Source organism: Amia ocellicauda, chromosome 3 (genome assembly GCF_036373705.1).
Source record: "Amia ocellicauda isolate fAmiCal2 chromosome 3, fAmiCal2.hap1, whole genome shotgun sequence".
Classification (NCBI taxonomy): domain Eukaryota; kingdom Metazoa; phylum Chordata; class Actinopteri; order Amiiformes; family Amiidae; genus Amia; species Amia ocellicauda.
The window spans coordinates 44,263,588-44,291,442 of NC_089852.1; the positions used below are offsets into that span (position 1 = coordinate 44,263,588).

The 27,855-nt window shown below is 35.8% G+C and overlaps 1 protein-coding gene across 1 annotated transcript; it reads left to right on the forward strand.

The window, feature by feature from the left end:
• The first annotated feature begins 2,420 nt into the window (after positions 1-2,420).
• slco2b1 (solute carrier organic anion transporter family, member 2B1) lies at positions 2,421-24,647 on the forward strand. The gene is made up of 15 exons (XM_066699682.1): positions 2,421-2,552; positions 6,806-6,910; positions 10,037-10,174; positions 10,504-10,666; positions 12,262-12,480; positions 13,097-13,192; positions 14,251-14,381; positions 15,700-15,805; positions 16,260-16,424; positions 16,697-16,886; positions 17,455-17,608; positions 19,639-19,820; positions 21,236-21,300; positions 21,955-22,075; positions 22,233-24,647. The coding sequence occupies exons 2-15, from the start codon at positions 6,827-6,829 to the stop codon at positions 22,444-22,446; spliced, it is 2,028 nt and encodes a 675-aa protein (XP_066555779.1). The 5' UTR covers positions 2,421-2,552; positions 6,806-6,826; the 3' UTR covers positions 22,447-24,647.
• Positions 24,648-27,855: the final 3,208 nt, after the last annotated feature.

Sequence of the window (27,855 nt, forward strand, 5' to 3'; positions counted from 1 at the left end):
ATAATCTCGTTATCATGGCACCTGTCAGTGGGTGGGATATATTAGGCAGCAAGTGAACATTTTGCCCTCAAAGTTGATGTGTTAGAAGCAGGAAAAATGGGCAAGCGTAAGGATCTGAGTGACTTTGACAAGGGCCAAATTGTGATGGCTAGACGACTGGGTCAGAGCATCTCCAAAACTGCAGCTCTTGTGGGGTGTTCCCGGTCTGCAGTGGTCAGTATCTATCAAAAGTGGCCCAAGGAAGGAAAAGCGGTGAACCGGAGACAGGGTCATGGGCGGCCAAGGCTCATTGATGCACGTGGGGAGCGAAGGCTGGCCCGTGTGGTCCGATCCAACAGACAAGCTACTGTAGCTCAAATTGCTGAAAAAGTTAATGCTGGTTCTGATAGAAAGGTGTCAGAACACACAGTGCATCGCAGTTTGTTGCGTATGGGGCTGCGTAGCCGCAGACCAGTCAGGGTGCCCATGCTGACCCCTGTCCACTGCCGAAAATGCCTACAATGGACACATGAGCATCAGAACTGGAACACGGAGCAATGGAAGAAGGTGGCCTGGTCTGATGAATCACGAGTTCAAGGTGTTGACTTGGCCTCCAAATCCCCAGATCTCAATCCAATTGAGCATCTGTGGGATGTGCTGGACAAAAAAGTCTGATCCATGGAGGCTCCACCTCGCAACTTACAGGACTTAAAGGATCTGCTGCTAACGTCTTGGTGCCAGATACCACAGCACACCTTCAGAGGTCTAGTGGAGTCCATGCCTCGATGGGTCAGGGCTGTTTTGGTGGCAAAAGGGGGACCTACACAATATTAGGCAGGTGGTCATAATGTTATGGCTGATCGGTGTATATATATATATAACGTGTGTGTCTGTGTGTCTGTGTGTGTGTGTCTGTGTGTAGTGGAGAGAAAAATTGAAACACCATTGTAAAGTCACAAAGATGTTGAGTATGCACTTCTGCCCACTGTTGCCCTTTGCTGATGATTTCTTTCCCTCGGAGGTCTATGCCCACATCACCTTAGACAACATTTCTCGTGTCTTGGTCACTGAGGCTCCTGCCAAACAACAGGGAGAACATGAAAACTCCACACAGACAGGTACCCCGAGCCAAGACTTGCCCCGGGAGCTGTGAGGCAGCAGTGCTAACCACCCCGCCACCATGCTGCCTCTAAACCAAACTAGGCTACCAGTTTTCACAAGAAACATTTTCAAAGCATTACAAAGTGCAGTAAATACAACCATTACAATGTATAACATACAAGAAGTATACATCCTATATACATTTCTTACAAGATCTTTTACTTTTTAGAGTGTACTGCAGCCTATAGTACAAAGTTAGAAATACCTTAGAGAGGTACAAAAAAATACTAAGAAATACAAGATACTTAGAATCCATTGATTTACACGGGACATGAGTGATTAAAAAAGTGCAACAGAGGATGTGTCTTTTTCTGCTTCTTATTCCAAACATTTCAAATGAAGCTATTCCTCCAAATGTCTCTTCAGTTCTTACACAATGGAATTCTGGGAGATATTAATAAAATGCATACTGTTCTACTCAGCAAATACCTGTTTTCCCTAAACACAAAACTTGTGACCTAAATCTTGTGGTGAGTTTAGCTAAGTTAACAATAGAACATTCAATGTTTCTATTTCATGTTGAAGTATACATTTTTAGTATTTTACCTTTTAAAAAGAGGAGGTAAAATTAGCTTAAAGTTCTCGAACACATTTCACAATGTCCTGCCATTTATTATTTATTGAGCACACATTTCCAGAGCATGCTTGTGATGGCAGCATTTATCTTGTGTACATTCCTTTCAAGACTGTCCCATAACATTTCAGGGAGATAAAAGTTAGGGGACAACTAAGAGCAGAACTGCATTTTCAAAATCTGCAGCTCTTATAATACAAGTGTGTTGAAACAAAGCCATTGTCCTCAAGTTACTCCCTGAGTGTATTACATGTCAAGAATGTAACAATTCAGAAGCGTTGTCCAGAACTCCCTGTATTTTCTTATGTATCACTTACATATATAGACAGTTTCAATTATATAATTAAATATCTGTTTTTATTGAAAGGTTTAGTATAGCTGTCCCTCCACCATATAATTTGTAAAATGACATGTAAAGTGAAAGGCAAGGAAAATGAAATCTTTCTTTTAAGAATGTCGGCATGGTTTAAATAAACCAAAAGGCAATACAACTCAGGTAAAATTAGAATTTTGTTAATAAGAGATATCTTATTAGTAGTATTGGTATGTTTTTTTGTATTCAAGTCACATTTCTTTCTTCAAAAACTGGCAGATATCTATCAAACATGAAACCATGAATTCAATCTGTTAAACCTGTTTTTACAAGGATCCAGTAAGTAGTTAAAACTCTGTCCCGCCTATTTCCTCTTTAAAAAAAATAGAGAGAGAGAGAGAGAGAGAGAGAGAGAGAGAGAGAGAGAGAGAGAGAGAGAGAGTGCCTTCAGTGTAATTCACTTTAGGAAACATTTGCAAGGCACTCAAGAGTGAAGTTATTGGGTCTTCATCTGCTGGATTAACAGTAAGTTTAAACTATTGTTTTTTGAGGAAAATTCAGTATTGCTCTGTGGAAACTGCAGGCCATGCTATCTTACATAAGGGCAGTATATTATATTTCTGCTTTCTGCCAACATGTAAGTGAGTTCACATTCTGGGTGTTTGTAACATCTCCAGTACACTGCTAATGGTGATAAAAACAAATTGATAGAATCTTTCAAAGCATTTAATTAATTTGCAATGTAGTGTTTAAGTTATTTTTCACTAAATGCCAACCCCTTTTGTCCCAGAAACAGTAAACCAGCTGTAAAGTTGTTACAGAATTGTCAGTCCTGCTTTGAAACACATCCTTAAATTATGTTAAAAGGTCACTGCTGCAATGCCTACTGTGTGTTTGTTTTCAAATTAATTGACATCCTCTTCAATTTTGCATTATTATATCACTTGGATTGGATACTCTTTAAAATAGTTTCACAGTGGCCGGGACTCCAACCTTATTTGTTAAGAAAACCTTCAATTTGCTTTGTATGACCACATTCCATGGGAATATATTTCAACCTTATACATAATTGACCACTTTTCAGTTTTGATACTGAGTTAGCTGTCCAGACACTCTGGGATATAGCAACTGGCATTCTCGTTGTTTGCATACAGTGTGTGTGTAGTTTCTGTAATGTTGCACTTGCTAAGGAAAATGCTTACAGATGCTGGTAAAGTAATTCTATTCTACATCCAGAGTCGGTCACTCTTGTTAGAGGAGGAATGACACAGGACAGGTGAAAGATATAATTTGGTGATGGCAGACCAGGACTAAGACATAATATCTCCAATAGAGGGGCTTTTTCATGCATTTCGTCTGATTTCAGTGGATGATGAATATCTGTTGAATCATATGTACCCCAGTGAACTGATGCTTTCCTGATCTATATTAATGTTGTGTTAGTGATCTATAATTATTTATAGTAGCAGTAGTAGTGTTGTTGCTTATTCTATCTTATTTATTTATTTGTTGAGAAATCACACAGTACATTGGCTTTGTGCCTGCAGGATACTTATGAATGTAACATGAATCAAGAAATGTTGAAATCAGTAACTGCTGATTTTCACTTTTAAGCTTACATGAACAATTTATCAATGTGGCATTATTTTTGTATCTTTTCTTTTTTGGCTTTATGTTCTTCATTTAAGAAGCTCCTACTCAATGAGTAGTGGTGGTGGAATGTAGCATTTGATGCTAAATTCCTCGATTTTCCCAGTGGAGATACAGCAAACACACTCATCATGTGCCTTCCCACTGTCTGCATAGATCAGACTTGTTTAGACTGAATTTATCTCTCTAAAGTAAATTTTATTTTCAGCCAAAGCCTCTCTCAGCTGTATATAACCAAACTCTGTGTTGTGAAATAATCTAAAAAAATAAATAACACTTTTAATGTCTTGTAAATACCACTGAGTTTGGATTCTTAGTGACCTTCTATCATGGAAGTGTGTGTGTGTATATATATTTCCTCTCTTTTACATTTTTTCTTTGTAATCAATTTTCATTGGAAACTCACAGGAGACTGCCAGCAAATGAGTCAATCCAAGTGTCATTTCCCATAAATGTTCCCTAATTTTTTATTTTAGTTTTTTAGCATCTAGATTTCTTCACCTCCCTCTCTGTCCAGTACTGTAAAGTTTGGAAATACAATTTTTGAAAGATTCATATGTATTTTAAAATAACCAGTACCCAGAAGGAAAAGGAACAAAACAATCTACGAGGGTCATTTTTATTCTGACATATCACAACATAGCACACACCTTGTGCAGTCTGCCCATTAGGACTTGCATATTTGCAAGATGTGAAAGACTGGCAGCTTGGCTTCAGTATATTATTGTAATTACAGGGGATGCATTATTTATGTTGTTGGCTGACCTATCCTTACCTTTGTTATCACAATCATCCAATTCAAACTTACAGGGTATTTATTTCATGCTCCACTTTGTGTTTTACATCCATTAAAATGTCTGAATCCCCCAAACTCTCTAAATTAAACATAAAAAAACAATTATAAAACAGTTTATTTACATTACACAAGAAATTATCTGCACTTTTCTCAAAATACTCTCAGAAGAACCTGGAAGAATTTGCTTAAAGTAAATCACTGCAGGAATCAATTTTTCAGTTCCTTGAACTTACTGTGTTTATTGTCTGACTTTTTTCAATCTTAATTTTCACTTTAAGAAAACCTTGGTTCTCATTCCATTCATGCACAATTAGCTGCATTATTTATATATTTAAAATACACTACTGCTCAATCAATGTCCTTTGAAATACCACAGAACCAAAGCTACTGTATAAAGCTTCTTCTATCAAATGTGTCAGATAGGGTCATGTACTGTTTCTGTCAATATTTGTATTCATTTGGGACCACTTCATTTCCTTCCATGGAAGTTATGATGAGTCAATTATTTTATTACCAGAAAGTAGGTCAATAAGAATTAAGCCAAGGTTTTCCATAAATAAGGAAATGTCTGAATTGCTAACAATGGATTATTCTAATACTGGCTCTGTGCTGCCGCCTCACAGCTCCAGGGTCCTAGGTTCAAGTCTCGGCTCGGGGTGCCTGTCTGTGTTCTCCCCATGTCCACGTAGGTTTTCTATGGTCACTCCTGTTTCCTCCCACTGTCCAAAGACATGTGGGTTAGGTTGATTGGTCAAATTAAATTGCCCTGTTTGTGTGTGTTGCCCAGTGATGGACTGGCATCCTGTCCTAGGTGTATTCCTGCCTTGCGCCCTATGCCTGCTGGGATTGGCTTTGGCTTCCCTGTGACCCTCAACAGGATACGTTTCAAAGATGGATGGATCCCTGCTGCAGTATAAAATATTAGACGATAGAGCATTTTAACTGTCCTTTGTTGATACCATTTAAAACATCAGTGGCACCAGTAGCCTTCAACTGCACAGCATTACACACACACAAATGTGTGCACACTCATAGAGCTAAACCCAACAATGAAGAATAACAGCTTAGTTACATTGCAGTCACCATAGTCATAGCATGTTGCTCCTATATAGTTGCACTGAAAGAAACAAAGTATTGTATAATAACTTAATACATGAATGAAAGCATAAACAAAACACCTGGGAGCATTACATGGAGTGTGGGAAATTGCTTTCACTAGCAGGTGTTATGTTTAGGACTACGTGCTAAGTGACTAAATCACGGAAAAACAAAATCATGTTTTGTTTTGCTTTTGTGCACAAGGTACTAACTGCGATCAGCTCTAGCAAGTTATTTTTAAAAATCAATTATGTAATAGGGTTTTGAAATGGCAGTCACATGCTACTTTTTGTCATTTATCTACATAAAAATGGTAATACTAAAAAATAACAGGACACATCTCACTCCACTCTGCTAATGGATGATCAGCACAGGTGGGATTGGGGAATTTAAGACAATAGTATACTGCCAGGCCAGCATTCATGTATTTGTTACATTTTTCAACCCAGTTACATAACATGGCATTGCATTCATGCAAGACAGAAACATGCATGCAGGCAGTCCCCATTATTGGTAGAACACCTTGATGATGAATGGCAACATGTCTGTAGCATTTATATCTAAATCTCTGCAGAATTTATGAAGGAAAAGAGTGAAGCTTCACCCTATAAAATGCATTATGGACACCTGACTTTTGTATAATGTCTATTACACAAATACTTTTGGTAATGTGCAATTTTGCAGAAGTTACAACAATTGCCTCATGAAGCATTAACCTTTGTCAAAGTCTTGCTTTAACCCAGTGTGGGTATCTGACTTACTTTTGGTTTTACTGGTTGCATTCCAAGAGAAAATCAATAGAACCAACCCTCCCCCCAAAATAAAACAAACAAAACTGCTAGACCTTTTCCATGGTGATGTAGGTTTCAGATGACACAATTACATTGTTTTAGTAATTCCTCATTCTCCTTACTGGCATTGTTGTAGCATTGAGTTTGCTTCAAATAAATTATATTCCAGATTGTTTATCAGGGTACTTCTATTAATATTTTTTTAATCCAATTTAACGTAGTCAAATACTGCCTTTCCTATAGCACATTATGCTGCTCCAAGAAAACGAATGGTTCAAGTAAATTTGTTAGGTTTAAGCACTTTCAGTTTTCACTTCAAATGCAGCCTGATCCTGGAGCATGGGAGTGTTAAACAGTCATAAGCAGAGATAAGCAGGGTACATACAGGTGAAAGGTACAATTGCTTCATTTCTGATTAGTTTGTTCTGTTCTCAACATTTAAGGTGAATTTACGAAGGGACAAGATGACTGCTGAAAAACCACAACACACTGGCTCTGCTGAAAGAGAGAGAACACCAAGATGCCGAAATCCCTTTAACAACATAAAGGTAGAGACCTTACAAACAGATCTTTGGAGTGTGTGGCGGGGTGTGAAACAGAAAGCTTTACAATTACTAACCCAAGAAACCATTTATGTAAGCAACATGTAGGGTGGGCAGGTTACAGAGGAAAAAATATTTATTTTAGTTTTACTTTATCAAGCAATCACATATTCAATGCAAGTGACTGGTCTTTGTTTAATAATAATAATAATAATAATAATAATAATAATAATAATAATAATAATAATAATAATAATAATAATACAATTATACATAGTTATTTGCTATACAATGTTACTATTATTATAATATGGAAAAATTAAAAACAATAGAGAGAGACCAATGACCAATTGGCTAGAGCAGAAGAGAGAAGGCAGAATTAGAGATGTTTTTGTTTTAAAATACTGCATGTGGTACAAATTCTTCAATCTATTAAACTATAATTTCTATGTTTCATTCTGTCTTTGGCTCCCCCTTGTATGTCAGCAACCTCACACGTCGACTGGACTGAAAAACGCGGAACTGCTAAAATTAAGCATTTGTAACTCTAAAATGTAATTATTATGCACTTAATCATTTAACACCTTGATGTTCCAAGGGAAAACTCCAGTGACAACTTGCAAAAAAATGTTATCAACACATACAAAACAATTAAGCATAAATCCACGGTAAATGTAAAGAACAAAGCTAACAAAATAATGCAACCTATTCCAAATTTTAGTTATGGTGTACGACTACGAAGCAGCACTGGGGAGAAAATTAGCTCAGGGAAACAGCAAAATAAATAATTGATTTACCAGAACAAAAAACGGGAAACGATTACTTCATGGTCGTGTTGTGGAAGTTAATATTGGTCTGTCTTGAGACTTTTTTTTTTTTTACATCCTTGTTTTCTTACATCCTTTTTTTTTTTTTTTTTTTTTTGCTAAGTTTGATTTATTTTATTTTCTGAGACAGGTTTACGATGTCTAAAGTTCAGTAAACACACTGTAAATGTGTGACCAAGTAATGATTGTAATGGCACAACACACTGTGCAATGCCTGCACTGTGCTTTAAATTAATATTACATCAATGGTGGTTCACACGTGTGTTCTAATCATACTCAAATAGTTTTGCTCACACCTAAGACGAAGTGACCCCAGAGGCTTACATGGGATGCGTTGATTTACTAGGGAAGAGCAACTCGTTACTCAAATGATACAAATTAAAGGGGAAGGACAGCTTTCAAATGCAAATTAGCCATGTGTGCAGCTCTTGTGACGTCACCGGAGACAAACAGAAAGGGTGAGTTATACGCAGAGTAGCAGTAGAGAAATGATACAGCGCTTCTTTGCTTTCCTTTGTTCAAACCTGATTCCTCAGAGTTCTTGGACCCAAATGTGCACGGCCTTCAAAAGCCAATAGCCCTGGATGTAAATTCCGCCACTGTGAAGAACCTGTCCACAAACAAAATACAAATCAGTCCAGTTTATGTTTATGTTTTCATATATTTCTCCTCAAAAAGAGGATGTATTCAACTGTTATTTTATGATCGCTGTAGGGCTGAAATTAGCCAAGTTTCTTAGTAGGTAATATAATAAATTTAATCTAGAGTAATTTCCCTGTGATTGCATTTTCTTTTCATGACAGGGGTATCAATGGTAGGTAATCATTGACTGTTGTACAACGAAACCATTGTGCGTGTGAACTGAAGTGTTCAAATGATCAAGGTCACGTTTTTGTAAATAAAATATACAATTTTTAATATATCTGTAACAGAATGTCTGTCCAAGTGTGTATTTAAATTATTTTCAGAGTTAATTGCAGTTTTGGTAACCAGGTGATGATAGTTTGTGGTTTTGTGATGATAGTTTTCCCCTGAAACTACTTTGTTTTAGGGATAGTTCTTTCTTCCTGAGGAGATTAAATCCGGCCTTTTTGCAGTTACATAGAAAATATTTTTCTCTGGCAGTAAGATGTAGATAGGGTCAAGGACTGATGAAAAACAAACAACAAAAACATCTTCCCTTGCTCAGCAACATCACAATACTGTTAATCAATGGCATTATGTGGAGTGCAAGTCAACATGTTTGATGAACTAACTGAACACTAATGGTTCTTTTGTAGTATTATTAATCCAGACAAAAAAACACATTTTTTATTTTGAAGTCAGTTCTTTAACTCCTTTTATTAGTTTAATATCCATAGAGTGTGAAGTGATGCATTCGTCAATTAAGAAAAGCAAAGGGATCTTTGTGTGCAATATACACATTTGTTTTTCAATGGATGAAATACTGAGCTCTATATATAAATGTTTTCCTACCTAGGTAAATCATAGAGAACCCATGTACTAAATAACTGGTAAAACTAAATAACAAACAAACAAATCAATCAAACAATCAATAAACAAATAAACAAACCTTTCCTTAAAGGTGTTTTTAAAATACCACAATGTAGATATTTTAAACTGTAATTGAATCAACAGTACTGCATCACAGAGAAAGAAGTAATAATATGATCTGAAATAAAGTGCAAGGTAGTGAACTACACATTTGTCTTTTACTTATACTGCTTTCAATTATACTGCTATGGAACAAGATCAAATAAATGTTGGTGTTGCACAATGCAATTTTGTTTTCTGGTTCAATGTCTTCTCTTGCCAATGCAACTTTTCTTGTATAAATATTCAAGTGTCAGTTGGGATTGAACAGTCAATTGTTTCTTTCAGTCTTACTCAGTGGTCATTAAAAAGGGTGTAGTGTAGTTTAATCGACCTACAGGTTTTCACAAGGAGTTTATATTTTTGAGATTTGTGTTAAGCTTTGGGTTAGCCTTTTAAAATGCTAGAGTTCAGCTCACAATGAACCATGTAAACCAAGTCTGACTTGCATCTTTCTTTTAGTTCTTAGAACCAAAATGAGGTAATGATAGTTTTAAAACTTCCTATTTCTTAGTTTCTGATTGCTTCCATGAATGTCTAATAGGAACATTTTTTATTATTTTTGTGTGTGTGTGTGTGTGTGTGTGTGTGTGTGTGTGGGGGGGGGGTGCATTGCAATTGGCAGAAAAAAACCCAACACCTTTCAAATCATCCTCAAGCATAATATATCCCCTTGAAATCAATGTCTCATACAGCTGTGTTTATGTTTCAGTTTTTTGTCTTCTGCCATGGGCTTCTTCAGCTTGCACAGCTTCTGGTCTCTGGGTATCTGAAGAGCTCCATTTCCACCATTGAGAAAAGATATGGGTTTTCCAGTCAGACATCAGGCCTTTTGGCTTCCTTCAATGAAGTAAGAATGCACCTTTGTGTGTCTTTGCTAGGAGTATCCATACAAGTGACTGTAAAGCAAAGAAACAACATGCCTCCCTCTATTATCATTACTGAAAGTAAACATTCTTACATCATTAGTGTGTTCAATTTTATTCAACCATCATTTCAGTACTATAGATACAAGAAAAACAAGACATTGAAAAAAGAACATACAGTAAATATAAATTAAGTTCTTTAAATGTATGACAAGAGAACGACTTCAGCTTTTCAAACATTAACCACTAAACATTAAACTGCTTCAGGACATGTGTGTTTCAATAAATGTGACCATATTCTTGGCTATTTCAGGTGGGGAATACGTTGCTGATCGTGTTTGTCAGTTTCTTTGGGAGCAGAGTTCACAGGCCCCGCTTCATAGGAGGAGGAGGGCTAATCGCCAGCCTGGCTGGGATTTTGATGGCCTTGCCCCATCTAATCACTGGGAAATACGAATATGACACCTCCATAAGCAGTGAGTTGGCATAAGCATAAGTGCTGGCTGCTGTGCACACTAATACACATTTTTTTGTCATTGGTGAAGAGTAATTATTACTCTATACAGGTTTTTAAAACAGCATTTATTTCCTCTATGAATTTGCCTGCACATTTCTTGAAACAGGTTGTACAAGGTACAAAACAGTTTGGCTTGACAAAAGTCCCATGGGAAACCTATGTCTACTGGTTTTCACTCAACCTGAGCTCTCCAGAATTTAGGCTAATCCACATTATTCTTTGAAGTATTAGCTTGAACAGACAAACAAAAAGCACCAGTGAAATGCTGCCTTCACTCACATTCATAATTAATTTTAAGCAAACAAATAGGAATGCAAATAGGAATGCTCTGTCAATGGATTCTTCTTTTCTTATTGGTTCATATGCACCCTGTGAACTGGTCTAAATCCAGCTCTGGAAAACAGCACTCAACCCTGTATCAAGTGCTGGGTTTCAGTACAGCCCTGCTGGAAGTTAACTGTTTGAGTCAGACCATCAGTAACTGTAGGTTTAGGAGAGCAACTGTTCACAGACTAAGCACAGCTAAGTGTCTTGGCAGCAACATATTTAAAGCAGAGTATTTCTGAATCCAAGGACAAAGACCAAGGCTTCAAACAAGGAAATTAGTTCAAACAAGGGCTCAATAATTATACTATCACTTGCTTTATGTATGTATGTGCGTATGTATATATGCATATATGTACAGCTCTGGAAAAAAATTAGAGACCACTCCAATGTTAAGTGGTCTCTTATTTTTTTCCAGAGCTGTATGTATGCATGTATGTATATATGTATGTATGTATTTATTTATTTATATTAGATTTCCAATCCCCCCCCCCCAACCCCACAGTTATGAAAAAAAAGCTGGCACCAGGGATAGTGAAAACCAACAGGCTTAGAAAACAATTAACTTATTGTAAGTCCTTTGTTTGCTGAGAACTGAGACTAATAAAATGAAATTCAATGCCGTGATTGTTTTTTTTTTCTGTAAGATCATATTACGCTGAATAGAGTACATTGAAGTGAAAGTGAATGTAACACCAAGCCCTTTCTGTTAAGTTCAGTTTAGACCTAGGGGTTAATCAGTTATGCTTGTTTTGAACCGAACAGCAGTAATATGCATGCCTTTATCTCAAATAATTCTCATATAACACAGAAGAATGCTCTCTTGATGAATCCTGCCAGAATATATATATATATATATATCTTGGGGGTATGAGATATATCTTCTAGAAGAAGACACACATAAGAGACAGGAAGATGAAATCATAAACTTTGCATGCATAACATGAAATATGGAAGCTACGGATCAAAGCAAGTGGAAACATCTTGGGGAGGTCTTCACCTAACTGTCAATCGATATACAGCCTGATGATGAGGGTGATGATATATAATGTTTGATATAAATCAGGATAAAAATAATGTACTTGGTAAACAAAATGAGCTTGCTTTGGTTTGTGCTAGAGTAGTTCCTTAAAAGATAATAGGCACTTGTACCTAAGTGAATAAATAAACAAATTCAAATCACTACACATTCTACTATTCAGACATTCTATGCTTTTTTCCTCTCTATAGACTTTGACAACAACATCTCAGATATTTGTCAGTTAGATTCAGCAGCCTCCTTTTTACTGCCAAACTGCACTGCGAGGAAGGGGAGTGGCAACGAGAAGGTCCTTCCTCTGATGTTCATTGGACAGCTGCTGTTGGGGATTGGTGGTGTTCCCATTCAACCCTTTGGGATATCTTACATAGATGACTATGCAAGTAAAAGGAATTCCCCATTATACATTGGTAATTAAAAAATAATAATTGTTATAGTTTCTTTTTGAGTTTTGTTTTGTTTACTTTTTTACACCCTACTGGAAACTAGAACACTCACAGTGTGGTCACTGCACTGCCAGTGTTCCACGACAGTCCTCCAGGTGGTCTACACAATGATGCACATGCAGGTTTATCAGAAAATAAGGTTTTAGATTCACTAGACACTGGAAAACAGTAGCATTCTTTGAAGGAGGAACCTTTGTCTTTGAAATATCTGACTGTACAACACTTTCAGTCCTCCTTTTGGGTATAGTACGGTTGCCAAAAGTGAAGTAGAAGCTGCCAATTGTAGTCTTCATAAAGGACTCTGCAGCAAGAAATTGCAGTGAATTATTCCGATGGCATTTATTTAGAAAACAATATGGTAAATGTTATTTATTTGACCAATACTTCGAATTGATATTATGGTAATATAAGATACACATTTTATAATATTGTGAACCACATATTGTGTTAGCTATTATTTATTTATTTATGTATTTATTCAGTGTGCATTAATGCATACTTTACAGCACCTACTTATGGTGATTAAGATATTACGAAATTATTATGATACAATTATGCCATGTTTTTCCTCTCATTGTAGGTATACTGTTCGCCATCACAGTTATTGGGCCAAGCATGGCTTTTGTGTTAGGCTCCTTCATGCTACGTATCTATGTGGATATCGACAAACTTTCTGGTAAGACTTTCTTGCATCTTAAAAGTGAATCTAATTACTGTGCTCTTTTATGGTAGGTCTGTTAAACACTGAGCAGAGCATCAAGTCTCCTGCTCACAAAACATGATTTCAACTGATTACATTATCACATGTGATCCAGTTTCATGTTAAGTTGGAAGGGGTATTATTATTTTTACATAAGAATTAATCTTGTTTTTATACATATATAATATATATATATATAATTAATAAATCAGTAAAGTTCAATCCACCTCCATGAATCTCCCAACAAAATTGTGAGTAATTTCACCTGCATTTGAACAATTATAGTACCTACTAATGCAACCTTTACGAAATACTGAAGCAACAATCAGTGTGAAAATTTCTGAAAGATCTGTCATCAGGGGATGAACCATCTTTTACTAATCTTTTAGTCTTCTGTGAAATATGTCCTGCTGCCCAGACTTGCTTAGCTGACAACATGATCAAAACAAATGACTTGTCAAGATGGAATGCAGTAGCTTTCTTTTGAAGACGGGGCTAGATGAGTCTTGTGTGGCTTGACATGAAAAAATATAATACAGCATTAAAAAGAACTACAGACTTATAGAAAGACTTACATCTCTGTTTTTCTGTATCGTAATGCCTCAGCCTCCAGTACTGAAATAATGCTTTATTTTCAGAAGGTTTCAGCTTGCAAAATGCATGATTCCCTTCTCAACCATAAAGCCACCCTGCTATCAGAAATGTAACTGAAAACTGCAAATCAAGGCATCCGGCTGCCAGGAGAGCTCATGTTTAGCAGATGTAGAAAACTATAGTAGTTTTTGCTTTGCATGTTGTGGGAATCTAATTTTGCACATGTGATATTAATTTAAAGGCATAGTAAAACCTTTTGGGAGGTTGTACAAATGTAGAGGACAAGGTATGCTGTGCTCGAGTTTTAAAAGCAGGCATTGTTTGTAAATAGATGAAAGATTGACATTACACACCTTGACATTAAAGAACTGTTAACTAAGTTGTGCACAGAATACTGCTCTTTAGATGTTGTTTTTTCAAATTTTCGAATGTTTTCCCAGGGCCAATTGCTTTGACAAATGACGATCCCAGATGGGTTGGCGCATGGTGGTTAGGATTCTTGCTTGCTTCCAGTCTCCTTGCTCTCACATGTGTTCCTTATTTTTTCTTTCCACAAGAAATGCCAAAAGAGGTAAGGGGACTTGCTGCTGTGAATGCATTAGACCTTACTACACACAGCTATGTAAATGTTTAAAACTATGCACACGTTTACACTAAAAGCACATAGGAAGTGCTTTTTACATATCATACAGACCAAAAAAGTACTGTTCTGTTTTGCCTGTTCTTTAAAGGTACATTTAAAGCAACCTAAAAGGTGTACAGTGGTGGTATACATTAAGGTTCATAGATAGTGCATATGAAGATTTATTTTGTAGTCTTAGGGACATGCTTTGTCTTCTAATCAATTCATGAAAGATTGATTTAAAAGTGAAACTAAACACACTCTAGAACTTGTGTTAGCAAAGCTCACGGAAGTTTAACATTACATGAGTCACCAGTAAACAAGATGTGAAAGGAAAGATTTCAGGCACTGGTATAGACATCATCTCTGCAGAAATGGAGCTTGTTTGACTTTGTCTGAGCTTGCATTTCCTCTGTGACCACAAGTTAATCTAGCTGACGCCAAATCAATCCATCAGGTCTTATTGTCATTCCAAATTCACAAGATCTGTCCCAATCTAAGCACAGGGATTAAATGTAACATGTAGGCTAACATGATTTTATTTAAGATTCAATCAATGCTTGACATTTATGTATAGAAAATCCTCCGCTTCAATGACAGATTTGTTTTTTTTTTAAAGGTGTTGAAATGATTTATGAAATAGGCAAAACCAGGTTTTTTCTTTCCACAATGAAGTGTTATAAAGTTATTTTTAATGTCAACAAGTTTGAATGCTTGTGACTGTGGGACTAGAAAGAACCATTTCCTAAAGTTAACACTGGAGGAGGTGGTGGCCAACTGTGAAAAGAGTAAAACTGAATAAATTATAGAAAACAGTGTCAGACTGGCCAGATGAAATATATTACAGATTAACTGTAATTTATAGCATTGTAGAGTGCAGGCAAATATGATACAGAATGTGGGGAAACAATCATAAGACAAAGTGAATGCAAAGGAGTAAGCCAACAAATTGATGATATATGGTATTCTATCAAGTCCTTATACATTTCAGGAAGAAAGTGTGTTTGCTTGTACATATATACAATTCCCCTTTTATTGTTCTCTCATGCTGGATTTTTTTGTATTGGATTTTTTCCAGTTTGCTCTTCCCTTCCTTTTCCTCATTTGTCCTTTGTTGTTTCTTATTGTGTGAATTCTCCACAGAGAATTGTGGCTGGAAAAGGGAATTTCATATAACAGGAATTCCTGATAGTCACATTACAATCAACAATCATCTTACTGCCAGCAACAAAGACTATTTCACAGTTTCATTTTTTTGTCTTTTAAGGAAGCCACAGAGAATTGTGTGGAAAAACATCCAACAAAGTTAATACATGAAAAGACCCAGCGATGCGAGTCAGTCCAAGAACACTCACTTCTGGATTTCCTCAAAAGTAAATGAATAATGCAATTAAAATTCAAACCAGCAAAGGGTAGAGACAGAGATGTGACTTACATGTGTAGGGCTCATGTTATCTTCTTAAAATACTGCAAAGGCAGGATAAACACAAAACTCCTTTATAGTCCTTTTTAGATGTTTACTTCTTATAGGCATGTCAAGCAGGAACTGATAACTACTGCACAAAGGGCTGTAGAAATTGGTCCAATCTTATCAGTTAAACAGGATGCAGATACATGTTTTGAAGCCAATACCAGGTAGCAAGGAAAATGGTTTACATTTCCCATTAACTCTTTCAGGATGTTTGTTTAATGGAGAATTGAAAAGGCCTTTACATGCATTGATTATAGTTGTAAGTGTGTGTAAGGCATGCTGTAGAGTAGTTTTTTGTCCAAATTTTTTGTTTTATGTTTAATTTGCTGATTTGAGGCTTTCTCCTTGTCTGGCAGGTTTCCCCAGAATAATGCTAAGGACACTCAGGAATCCCATTTATCTACTGGTGGTTTTGGCACAGGTTAATCTGTCTGCAATGGTTGCAGGACTGGCCACCTTCATGGCAAAGTTTATTGAGAGACAGTTCACAAAAACAGCGTCTTTTGCAAACTTGATGATCGGTAAGGTGTGCTAAGGTTTTTCTGGCTTGCATAAATAGTGACCAAGAAGTCATACAACTATGGGGATAGTAATTGATTAGTAGTAATTTTGTATTGGCAAAGAAAACCAGTGGAACATCTAACTCAATTTAGTATAAACCATAAATAAATGTTCTTTCTGTATTTTCTTTCTTTCAAATTTAGATAAAATTTGGCTATATGATTAATTAATGATTTAAAGGAAATAACCCTGTAGAAATAATTCTGTGTTTCTTTGCTTTTTCTCCTGTCAGGGGGTGTAAATATCCCTGCCGCAGTGCTGGGTATAGTGGCAGGGGGAGCCATTATGAAGAAGCTGAAGATGTCAGTGAAGACTTCTGCCCTCATGAGCACCATTGCTGTGCTCATCTGTGTGATGTGCGCGATCCCTCTGCTCTTCCTGGGATGTTCCACACAGAATGTTGCTGGAGTCTATCCCTTAAAGTAAACACTTCTATTGTGATCCTAAATATGTAGAAAGGGGTTAGATGTAGATTATCCATATTTGCCTTGGCACAGGGTTACTGTGTTTGTACCTGTTGACTGGGCTCTGTATCCTTATAAACATTTACTGCAGTAGGCAAAGGAAAAGTACCTGCAGGGTGAAACCACTGTACTCTGTCATAAGGGCTACTGCTTGACGTTTAACATGTGGTTTTCCTAGAATGCTTTAGATAGAATAATCCTCTTTGCACAGAGAAACGTCTTTTCTAACTTTGAGAGTTTGTCCTTGGGGTTATGACAGCCACATAATGACATTTAAGAAAACTGTCTCACTGTAATCCTGTTGAAATAAGCCCAACAGCTACCAACTACTGGAAGTTCTTCTTATGTTTGGTGCTGTTTTTACTAAATGCTCTTGACAAAGTTAGTAAATAATATGAGTGCAGAAACTGTCTGAGGTGTTGGTGTAAAATATACTATGTAGACAAATTTGCACAGCCTGCACTGAAAGCTCTGTCTATCTATATACACAGCTGGAATAACATCATTGTGTTTGTTTGTGTTTAAGTAATCAACTTGATGGCTTTCCACAATGCAAAAGCAACTGCTCTTGCAAAGATACCTTTAATCCGGTGTGTGGTTCCAACGGTGTGGAGTACAGGTCACCCTGTCATGCAGGCTGCAAGGTTGTTAATAAGGATGCTGAATTGAATAAAGTGCTGGTAAGTAAAGTCACATATATATTTATTTATTTTTACATATATATACACACACAGACGGGTGACAAATTAAAGGAAAAACCAACATAAAGTATCTCAGTAAGGTGTTGGGCCACCACGAGCCCACTTATCGAGAATATGATGAAGGATGACCATATCACTGATTTTCCACATCTCTGTAGACCAGTGCCTATGGTTTTTGCACCACTGAACTCTCAAATGTGCATTTGTCTTTGTAATGAGGGGTTTATGCACTGCCATCTTGATGCAAAATCAAGCATTTTTATACATGTTGCAGAGCATGATAGGGTGTTAAATGCTTAATTGTATCATGCAGTACACCTGTTTGGAGGCATCTGCCTTTGTTCTGTTCCTCCACTAATTTATTCAGGTTTTTCCTTTAATTTGTCACCCGTCTCAATATATAGTAAACATTACATTACGTTTAATAATATATACAGTATATGTATATATATATATATATATATATATATATATATATATACCAATCAGCCATAACATTATGACCACTGACAGGTGAAATGAATAATAATGATAATCTCGTTATCAGTCAGTGGGTGGGATATATTAGGCAGCAAGTGAACATTTTGCCCTCAAAGTTGATGTGTTAGAAGCAGAAAAAAATGGGCAAGTGACTTTGGATCTGAGCGACTTTGACAAGGGTGCCCATGCTGATCCCTGTCCACTGCCGAAAGTGCCTACAATGGGCACATGAGCATCAGATCTGGACCACGGAGCAACGGAAGAAGGTGGCCTGGTCTGATGAATCACGAGTCCAAATTCCCCAGATCTCAATCCAATCGAACATCTGTGGGATGTGCTGGACATACAAGTCCGATCCATGGAGGCCCCACCTCGCAATTTACAGGACTTAAAGTATCTGCTGCTAACGTCTTGTGCCAGATACCACAGCACACCTTCAGAGGTCTAGTGGAGTCCATGCCTCGATGGGTCAGGGCTGTTTTGGTGGCAAAAGGGGGACCTACACAATATTAGGCAGGTGGTCATAATGTTATGGCTGTTCGGTTATATATATATATATATATATATATATATATATATATATATATATGTATATGTATATATATATATATATATATATATATGTGTATATATATATATATATATGTATATGTATGTGTATATATATATATATATATATATATGTATGTGTATATATATATATATATATATATATGTATATGTATATATATATATATATATATATATATATATATATATATATATGTATATGTATATATATATATATATAATTAAGCCATATTGATGTAAAATGTAAAAGTAAATAAAATACATAAAACAATCATAACAAACACAGACATAATTTAATGTTATCTTTCACATTTTAATTTTGTCCTAAATAATGTGTGCATAAATGGAACATAATTATGCAATTCAATTAACATTTGAATTAAGTCCTCTATATGCTTCCATAGTTTTCACTGTGAATATTACTTGGCAAACTAATTAATGAAAGAATGCTTAAGAAAGCATTGCTTCAACTTGTTAGAAACTATTAACTCCTTCATTTGTGAACCATTGCCTGGAATTGAAAAAGTTGATTAACTGGTTAGTAATTCCAAAAGATAAACTTGGTTCACCTTTTGCGTGAGGAAGCATAATAATTATAGTAAACTAGAAAGACGAGTAATTGTTTTTTAAAGCTTTTGTAGCCAGATGTCAATTGTTTTGGCACATTGCCTTTTTTGATTTAACTTCAAACTATATGCACATGCACATGAGAGACGTGTTAAAGAATGACTAGGTCATTTCTAACTATTACATTATTTACATACTGCAGATATGTAACAAATACCAGCACTGTAGTTTTAATAACATAATAAATTAATAATCATATACCCTGTATACCTCTATGCTCTTCTTTCTGCTGGATAGTCAACCAGGAAGATGAGTTGTGGTGATGTGAAGTAACGGCAAAATATAAACACAGTTCCAAAAATTATAGCTATTATCTGAAATTTCTGTTACAGAATTACACTGACTGCAGTTGCATCTCCACGGATCCTGCTACAAACTCAATCCCAGCAACTGCATTACCGGGCACTTGTGGCAGCAGATGTTCTCATCTCTTTATTCCTTTCATGATATTATCAGCCTTAACTGGCTTTGTGGCCTCATTCTCTCAGACTCCTTCCTTCATGATGGTATTAAGGTACTGTATTTAATTCTCAAACTAATTTAGTGCAGTCATTATCAAAAATCACGTTATGCCGATTTGCCATTGTGTTCCAGAACTTTTCAGTTTTTTAGCACAATTACGTTAAGCCATTGTAAAAAAAAAAAAAAATCCAGAGAAAAGTATGGTAAGGCACAAAGGCTAGGGTTTGGAAGAGTAAAAACTATGTAAACAGGCTTACAAATCAAGCTTAATAAAAGCATAGTACATCAACAGACACTAAAAGTAAATAACAAAACACATATGTAACATTGTGACCCTATGTGCTTGCCATAGTTTCTGTAAATGACAGCGGTCTCTTTTGTGCACGGGCCACATAGAGACACTACACACGGCGCAAAGCCCATTTTCTACGGAGAGGACCTTTCCTCTGTACTGGTTGTAAACAAGTACAGTACAGTCTGTCTCTTCATAAATCATACAATACATAGAGCTAAAGATGGGATCCCTTATTTTGCAACTGGGTGTACAGAAAGGACAGCTTGCTTACCTTTTGTTATCCTCTTTAACATGGGAAATGCACCATAATGGCATGGATGAACTTTGTGGACTGCAATCCGTGTGGTTACACATTATAGAACACATACCTGATATAAGTCTTAGAAAATATGTGAGGAAAGGAAACCTGTTTTTTAAAATGGACATCAACTTTAAAAATGAATAGAATAAATAGTGTTTAGCAATGGGTTAACATTCAGCTGTAGTTTTATTGTTCATAATCTAAAAAAGTTTAATGCTGGGCCTTCATCGCAATACCACAATTGGCAGCATCCTGTGTGTGAAACTCGCCAGTTTTTTTGCCACACAAGTTCTGAAACATCAAAGACAGTTTCACTACAGGATTGATTTTCTTTTATTATTGTATACCAATCTCATAACTGATAGGGACATGTTGGACTTTTAAGCAGCTGTATTTTGTTTGTATGTGTCAAGTGTCCGCAATCCATTAATTGTAGAGGAAATGTTTTCTACATCCATTTTTTATTATTATTAGACATGCAGTACCCTTCTTTTGAGTCTCAGTACCAAATGTGTCTTGTCATCAAAAAACATTTTACAATTACTATTAGTCTGAGTAACAATCTGTATAATTATTTTTGCAAAATAATTTGATTTCTATTTGAAAAATGCAAAGAAAATCACTTCCATTTATTTGTAGATCATTTCTCATAAATATTTTCTTGTTTTCTAAGCAAAACATTAACCACGCTGCCAATCTTAAATGTTTGTTTGCCAGAACATTCTTTTTACTACTTGATGGAATCCTGTATCAAGATATATGCTTTACATGATTGGGAGGTGGATGCAATGTAGTTTAATCCAGGCTTATGGGAAACAATTATGAGATTATATGACACATATTAATTATATTATAATCACTTCTTTCAAAGGTCAGTCCCACAAGAAGATAAGTCCTTGGCTCTTGGCATCCAGTTCATGCTTTTCAGAGTGCTTGGTGAGTATAACTATTTCATAGCGAAAGTCAAAATCTGAAAACAATCTTGTAATGTTAATTTGAACACCATCCTTTAAACAATCACCCTGGGGGGGGGGGGGGGGGGAGTTGTTTATCCATTTGTCACAAAATAAAGTATTGTACTACATTTAGTAAAGCAGGAAATACATTACAGTCATGACCTTTGGTTTCATTGAACCATTGGTCCACATCTGATGGATAATAAAACAAATTACAATGTCATAGTGTCACATACAGCAGTTGATCACTCTGCATACTTATTTAGCGACATAATCTGTTATGGGAAAACAGAGAAAGGACATTATGTATTATACAAGCCAATGTATGTCTTACTGAATTTGCTGTGTATATCCTGGGTAATGGAGAAAAAAAAACAATATGTACATGTACATGTACATGTTTGCTTAGTTGCCAATTACCCAAACTTTTGACAAGGGAAAAAATCCATTACAATACATTAAACCTATATTGTTTGCATTCAGACTAGATTAAATGCATAGCAAAGAACTTTAGTTTCTAGTGCTTCATTCTGCTGTGAGAGCAACATGTTCCACACATTTGTATGCATAATATTAATCAACAAAATAAAAAAAGTACAGAAAATTCAATAACTTCTACCATCTGTCCTTAAAGCTTGGATGCCTGGTCCAGTTTTGTATGGAAGTATCATAGACACCACATGTATTCTCTGGGGGGCAAAGTGTGACAAGAAAACGTCTTGCCACTATTATGACTTGGATCATTTCCGACAAAGGTAATTGTTTATCTTCCTTCACGATAAACAATCTCTTGGCATTCTGTAGTTAATTGTTAATTAAGTAACTTGACATTGTTTAAGTTTAGTAGAAAATGTTTATTGTGGTACACTTATTTCAAGACTCTTGTACTAAGAACAGATTTTTGTCTCTCAGGTTCCTGGGACTTCAAGTGCTTTTTGAAGTTGGTGCATTTTTGTGCTTCCTCATGGTCTTTATAATTTTGAGAAAGCTGCAGAAAGAAAAGGAAAGGCAGCAGGCATCTGACCCAAAGACAAAAAATGTGGATGACCACCTTGAAAAGATCAATCTCATAAAGGACCCTATAATGGACAAGTACAGAGAAGCCAATGTGTCGCACAAAGTGTGAGACTGATGAAGAGGCCATTTCACAGCTTCTGTGTTTTCTTTGTCCCTTAACAGACATGGGAAATGAGATTATAGGAGGTTATGTGTATCTTCTTTAATGGATTTGTCATTTTCTCTTTCATACCTTCATGACTGATTCATGTTAACACTAGAAGGGCTGCAAAAATACTACTTAGCAAAATTTGCACTCTGAAAATTGGGGCAGCTGTCTGTCTGACCATCTGGCAATGGAAAGGCATGACTTCACAGACTGTACAAAGTAACTGAGTTCTCCGAATGTGAATGTCCATTTCCTTGATTTCGAAATGGCAAGTTCCAAAAAGCTTCTAAAATAAGGAAAGGAGATTTAGCCAAGCATTGTAGCATGCTAGTCATTCCTGAGCAATGAACATGTAAAGCTTGCTTTTGAGAATACCGTTTCCTGGATCTTCCACATTTCTGTGTTTTTTTGTTTCTTATCTCATCATATGGCAGTCAAATGACTTCCAGTCTGGTGTAATACAGTCTAAAAAGCCATTTATGAAATATTAGAAAATGCTTTTGTTCACATTGAATAGAAATCTAAAGTATCTGAAAAGACACTGTTAGAATCTCTATTAACTGAACACTGTGAATGATCAAACGTGATATTTTAATTAGTATTATGATTATGTAGCATTTGTTTGATGTCTTACGTTTAAAGATTAATAATAATTTAAAATTGTCCTGAACTCTGCTTGTGTTCCATCACCTCAAACAAGACCCCCACCCCACACTGATGAAAGAGAGAGAGAGAGTGTAATGGGGGAAAGGCAATTATGTGTGTGATGAAACAGGTACAGAGTCCACAGTTCAGGTAAAGATTAGTTATGTCAACCATTCTCTTTTTATTATTAACCATTAAAAGTATGTGACAAAACATTCAAACACTACACAATCTTACAACTATTTAAGAAGTATTTTTTTTTTCACCAAAAAATACTTTAGTTGACCTTCAATAGTATACATATTTGTCCTGCTGTTTGACAACATTGTTTTCTAAAAAAAATAAAAAAAAATACAAGGACTGAATAATATTTTAATAACAGGATCCTAAGGATCCTTGGATTATTAATGGACACCAAACGAGCATGATGGGTCAAATGGCCTCCTCTTGTTTGTAAACTTTCTTATGTTCTTATGTTCTTAACACTGAAGAATTTATGAATCTCAGTGTGTTCATTTTAATGAATGAAAGACCAGTTGTATGCCTTTGTATATAAAGGAAATATTATTCTTAGCAGTGCACTAACTAGTAATATTTTTCAAAATCATTTAGCAATTGTTTAAGTGAAAGATGGATTTCTATGTAAAATGGTAGGATGCTAGTTTTGCTAGTATGTATAATTATTATACAGAAACAAAAAATCCCATATGTCATATTGCTGAATTATATCCTCCACCTATGTTCAGATTATCCTCAATATGCTTGTACTTTCTGATACACTTTTAACTCACTTCTTCTAAATTCTTCTGTAGAACACTTTGACTTTTGTTTCAATATATATGAAAACTATAACCTGTGGTTTAAGTAATATTAATTTAAAAAACCTACCAGCAAAAGTGAAATCTAAAGAGCTAAAATGTTCTGGGATCCCAAATGTGATTTTAAACCACACATTTTAGACTATGCTATTATTTTTATATTTACTTAAAGTGTAGGTGTTTAGAAAACTATGGTGCAATCGTATACAATAAAAGTGCATATGTTAAAATACTGTGACAAATTCTTATGTTTTACAGTTAAGGGAGTTTTGGTAAACTTTTAATAGTGTTAGTGGAAAATGATGTGCGTTTTCAAAATTACTCATGTAGTGAAAACAAATGTTTTCTCTGAAAATAATACATTTTGCTTGAATCATTCCCAGAATGCTTCATCATTGTGGCCATTTATAGATTACAGAACACAAATGTGAGATCTGCAGATCTGTCCAAAAGAGTGCACACTCAATTATGACTAGAAGGTAAATCAATCCCTATTGAAGTGATGTGAAATGTAAAATAGAAATACTTATTTTTAACTTTCATATATGTTTTTAACATGTTTACTTTATATATGATTATATATCTTCTGTATTAATTCTGTTTTCATATATTTTTAACAAGTTTTACACTATATGAGCTGTGTTAAGATTGAATTCTACTGTATAATGTCTCTCAAAATAAATCCATAAATAAACTGCAGCTTGTGTCTATTCTGCAGTGTTGTAGACCACAAATAAGCAAGAGTCATACTTTCAATTATATTAATAAGGCTGTTTCAGTAAGAATAACATTTATATTATTATTTTGTTGTGTTTTCTCCCTTTTAGATGTATTGCCCATGTTTTCAGTACAGTTTGCAGAGCTTGTCTAAGTCAAAGCAGAAGCAAATAAAATCATGTACTCTTAATTAGAAATAGAAAATTAAAATAAAGCTGCCTGTTTCTATGATTGTTCTCTAAACAATTGTGAATCAACAATCAGATTAATCGGATATGGTAATATAAATAAATGCCTTACAGGGACAGATCACAAAATGAATAAAAAAAACATCTCAGTGTCCATGACTCTTTAAACTGTGAGTAATAAGTTGCCCCAGGAGTGGAAACTAAAAGTGAAAAAGTGCACATTGCATGCTGCCTCTGAGGACTCTTTCAATTTGCAACCAAGCCAACTGATTGTGTCCTCTGGGGACAGAGAGGTAGGCCCTGTTGCTCCCAGATGGGGAAAAGGGAAAATCAACTAGAGCTAGCAGGTAGGCCTATGCTGTGTTGACTTATTTTACTCAAACTAATGTTCATATTGGAATAATATTGTTTATAGTACTCTCTGAGACCTTGTTAAATCGAGCAGAGAAAGGGAACAAGTTAGTACTTGCATGCCCTGCTCTGCACGCCAAGCTGCAAACAAGTTTGAAGCTTAAATCAACTGACAAGTTTGGCAAGATTGCAATGTGAGGAAACCATACAAAATCATACAAAATAACTTTCATTTGCCCTACATGAAGCTACTTGAAATATCCACCCACGCCTTTATCTTTATTTGTAAGATAGGTGTTTTGCAGCTAAATAGCCTTCCCCTGCTGGAATTGTGTGCACTATAGTTTACCTGCTGTTTTGGTCCCTGTTAAATCACAGAGACACTGCAGGTAATAAAAAGTGAGGAAAGCAGATAGCATATGGTTAATTGCCACAGTGCAGCTGTTCCATAAATCAAGCATTAGCCTATGTGTCCCCATGTATGGAGCACCATAGTCAAGTTAACTTCTCTAAATTGTGATATATTGCTCTCCGTTGTAATTAAAGGGTTGGACTTTAGTGCAAATGTGCAGTTAATTTTCAGTTTTCAATTCTTTGTGTATGTCCCTTGATGATAGGACATACAACATAAAACCTAATACAAGAAACAATGCCTCTACAAAACATGTATGTTTTCACCAAAAAGGTTGTAGTGAAAAAGGTAATTATTGTTATAGTTATCTTAAACCATAACATGCATGGTTCCTAAAATCCCAGTTTTATGCTTCTGTATGTGTTGCTATATAGTGTGTAAGTAAGATGTCGACCATTCTTCCAATTTGATTCAAGCATATAAATATGCAAAACTTACCAAATAATGTCAAACTCTAGCATGCATGGAGAACCATTATTTTAAAAACAGATTTGTTTTCCCTACAGCAACTCAAGTCATTATTATCAAGTCAATCAAGTTTCAGCATTTGACGGTCTTCCTCTTTGAAAGTGATACTGTGTCCATGGCTGCAAGAACAGTGAAGACTTTATTATTTTCTCCTTTCAACAGAAGATATAATGCAGAAAGCAAGTAAACAATTCCACATTGAAAAGGGGGAGAAATCATCAATCTGCAGTAATTGCTTTGATCAGTGTGTAATGGCTGTCTGCACAAACAGCAAGGGAAGTGGATCTGGCATTCAAGAAGGCAGAGGGAACTCCAGAGATCAGGAACACAGGAATTCAGCAGAACACTATACTGCTCAGAAATGCTGCTAGACACAAACAAGACTTAGCATAAAATGCAAGGACCACGGGGTTTCAATACAGAGCAGAGGGAAGCAGGGGACATGGATGTGTAGTGCTGGTCCAATGGGAGGAGAGTGATAAGTGCACATGGTGCTGAGGAATGTTAATTGGATGAGTGCACATGGTGCTAGGGAATGTGAGAGTCAGGGTTAGAATTCAGGTGATGATGACCTCTGGTGGTAAACAGGTAAAGTGTGGAGGGCAGATGTAACATTCCAACATTTACATCACTTGAATTATGTGATGTGAATGCATAAAACTATATTCTTTGGTTACTTTGCACATTTCCAAGTTTGCCCTTGAAGAAGAGGAGACCCCTGTGTCAATGGAATATTATTATCACTGAAATTGTTGTTTTACAGCACTATAAGGCACTATAAATCCAGTACAGCAGAAAATTTCACTGAAAACGTGCTGTACTGTGGCCATCCACAGACTGGGCAATGGTATTCTTAATACTAGACAAGGTCAAATCCATTCAATTATTATTATTATTATTATTATTATTATTATTATTATTATTATTATTATCATTGTTTTGATTTATTTATTTGAGATACAAATGAAACATGATCTTGACAGTTATTCTTATTTTTATATTAAAATATGTATTAATGAGAAATATGCATCTGTGACAGTACGAGGAATGATTCAGGATTGATGATGTGTATGGTATGGCCCCATTACCAAATTCTGCTAGACAGCGTGTGGGGCAACCCACTTCCGGTGTCTCAGCACTCCGAGCAGACGCCTGGACTTCCCAGGTGACCACTTTCATCTCAACCGCACCTACCCAATATAAAGACGCTGCTGACTTCACTTTGTTTTGGAACAACCTCTGAGATCCCTTCCACAAACTTCCCCTGCCTTACCGTGCCTTTTCCTAAACCCTGCCTTCAGAGCCTGGACACTGGGTTTAATCCCCCATGGTGTTACACGTCTTAAAATTATGTACTTTGGGCTAAATGCAAGATTCAGAACATCTGCAAATTACTTCCAGATTAAAGTGTTGCTGATGGCATTCAATTGCGGTCTGAATGAAAACCTACATACATTCCTATGGTAAAAGTGATCAAGATTTGATGTGGGATTTGAAAAAAGAAAACCATGTATTGAAAATGCCTAGTGGACTACAGTAATTAAGATAGCTTACACTAATGATAGCAATCAGTGAGTTGACTGAACTTGTTCATGTCCTGTGGCCAAAATGAAGTTTGGCAAACTGCTAAATGACATGTGCCAACGAGTAAGAAAATAAATAAATACAAATTATTGATTTTACTCTATTTTATTAAATCATACTAATATTTTTGATTTCAGCATGATCACTTAATCCTGAATGATGCAGGAAATGGCTGTCCCCCGAAATG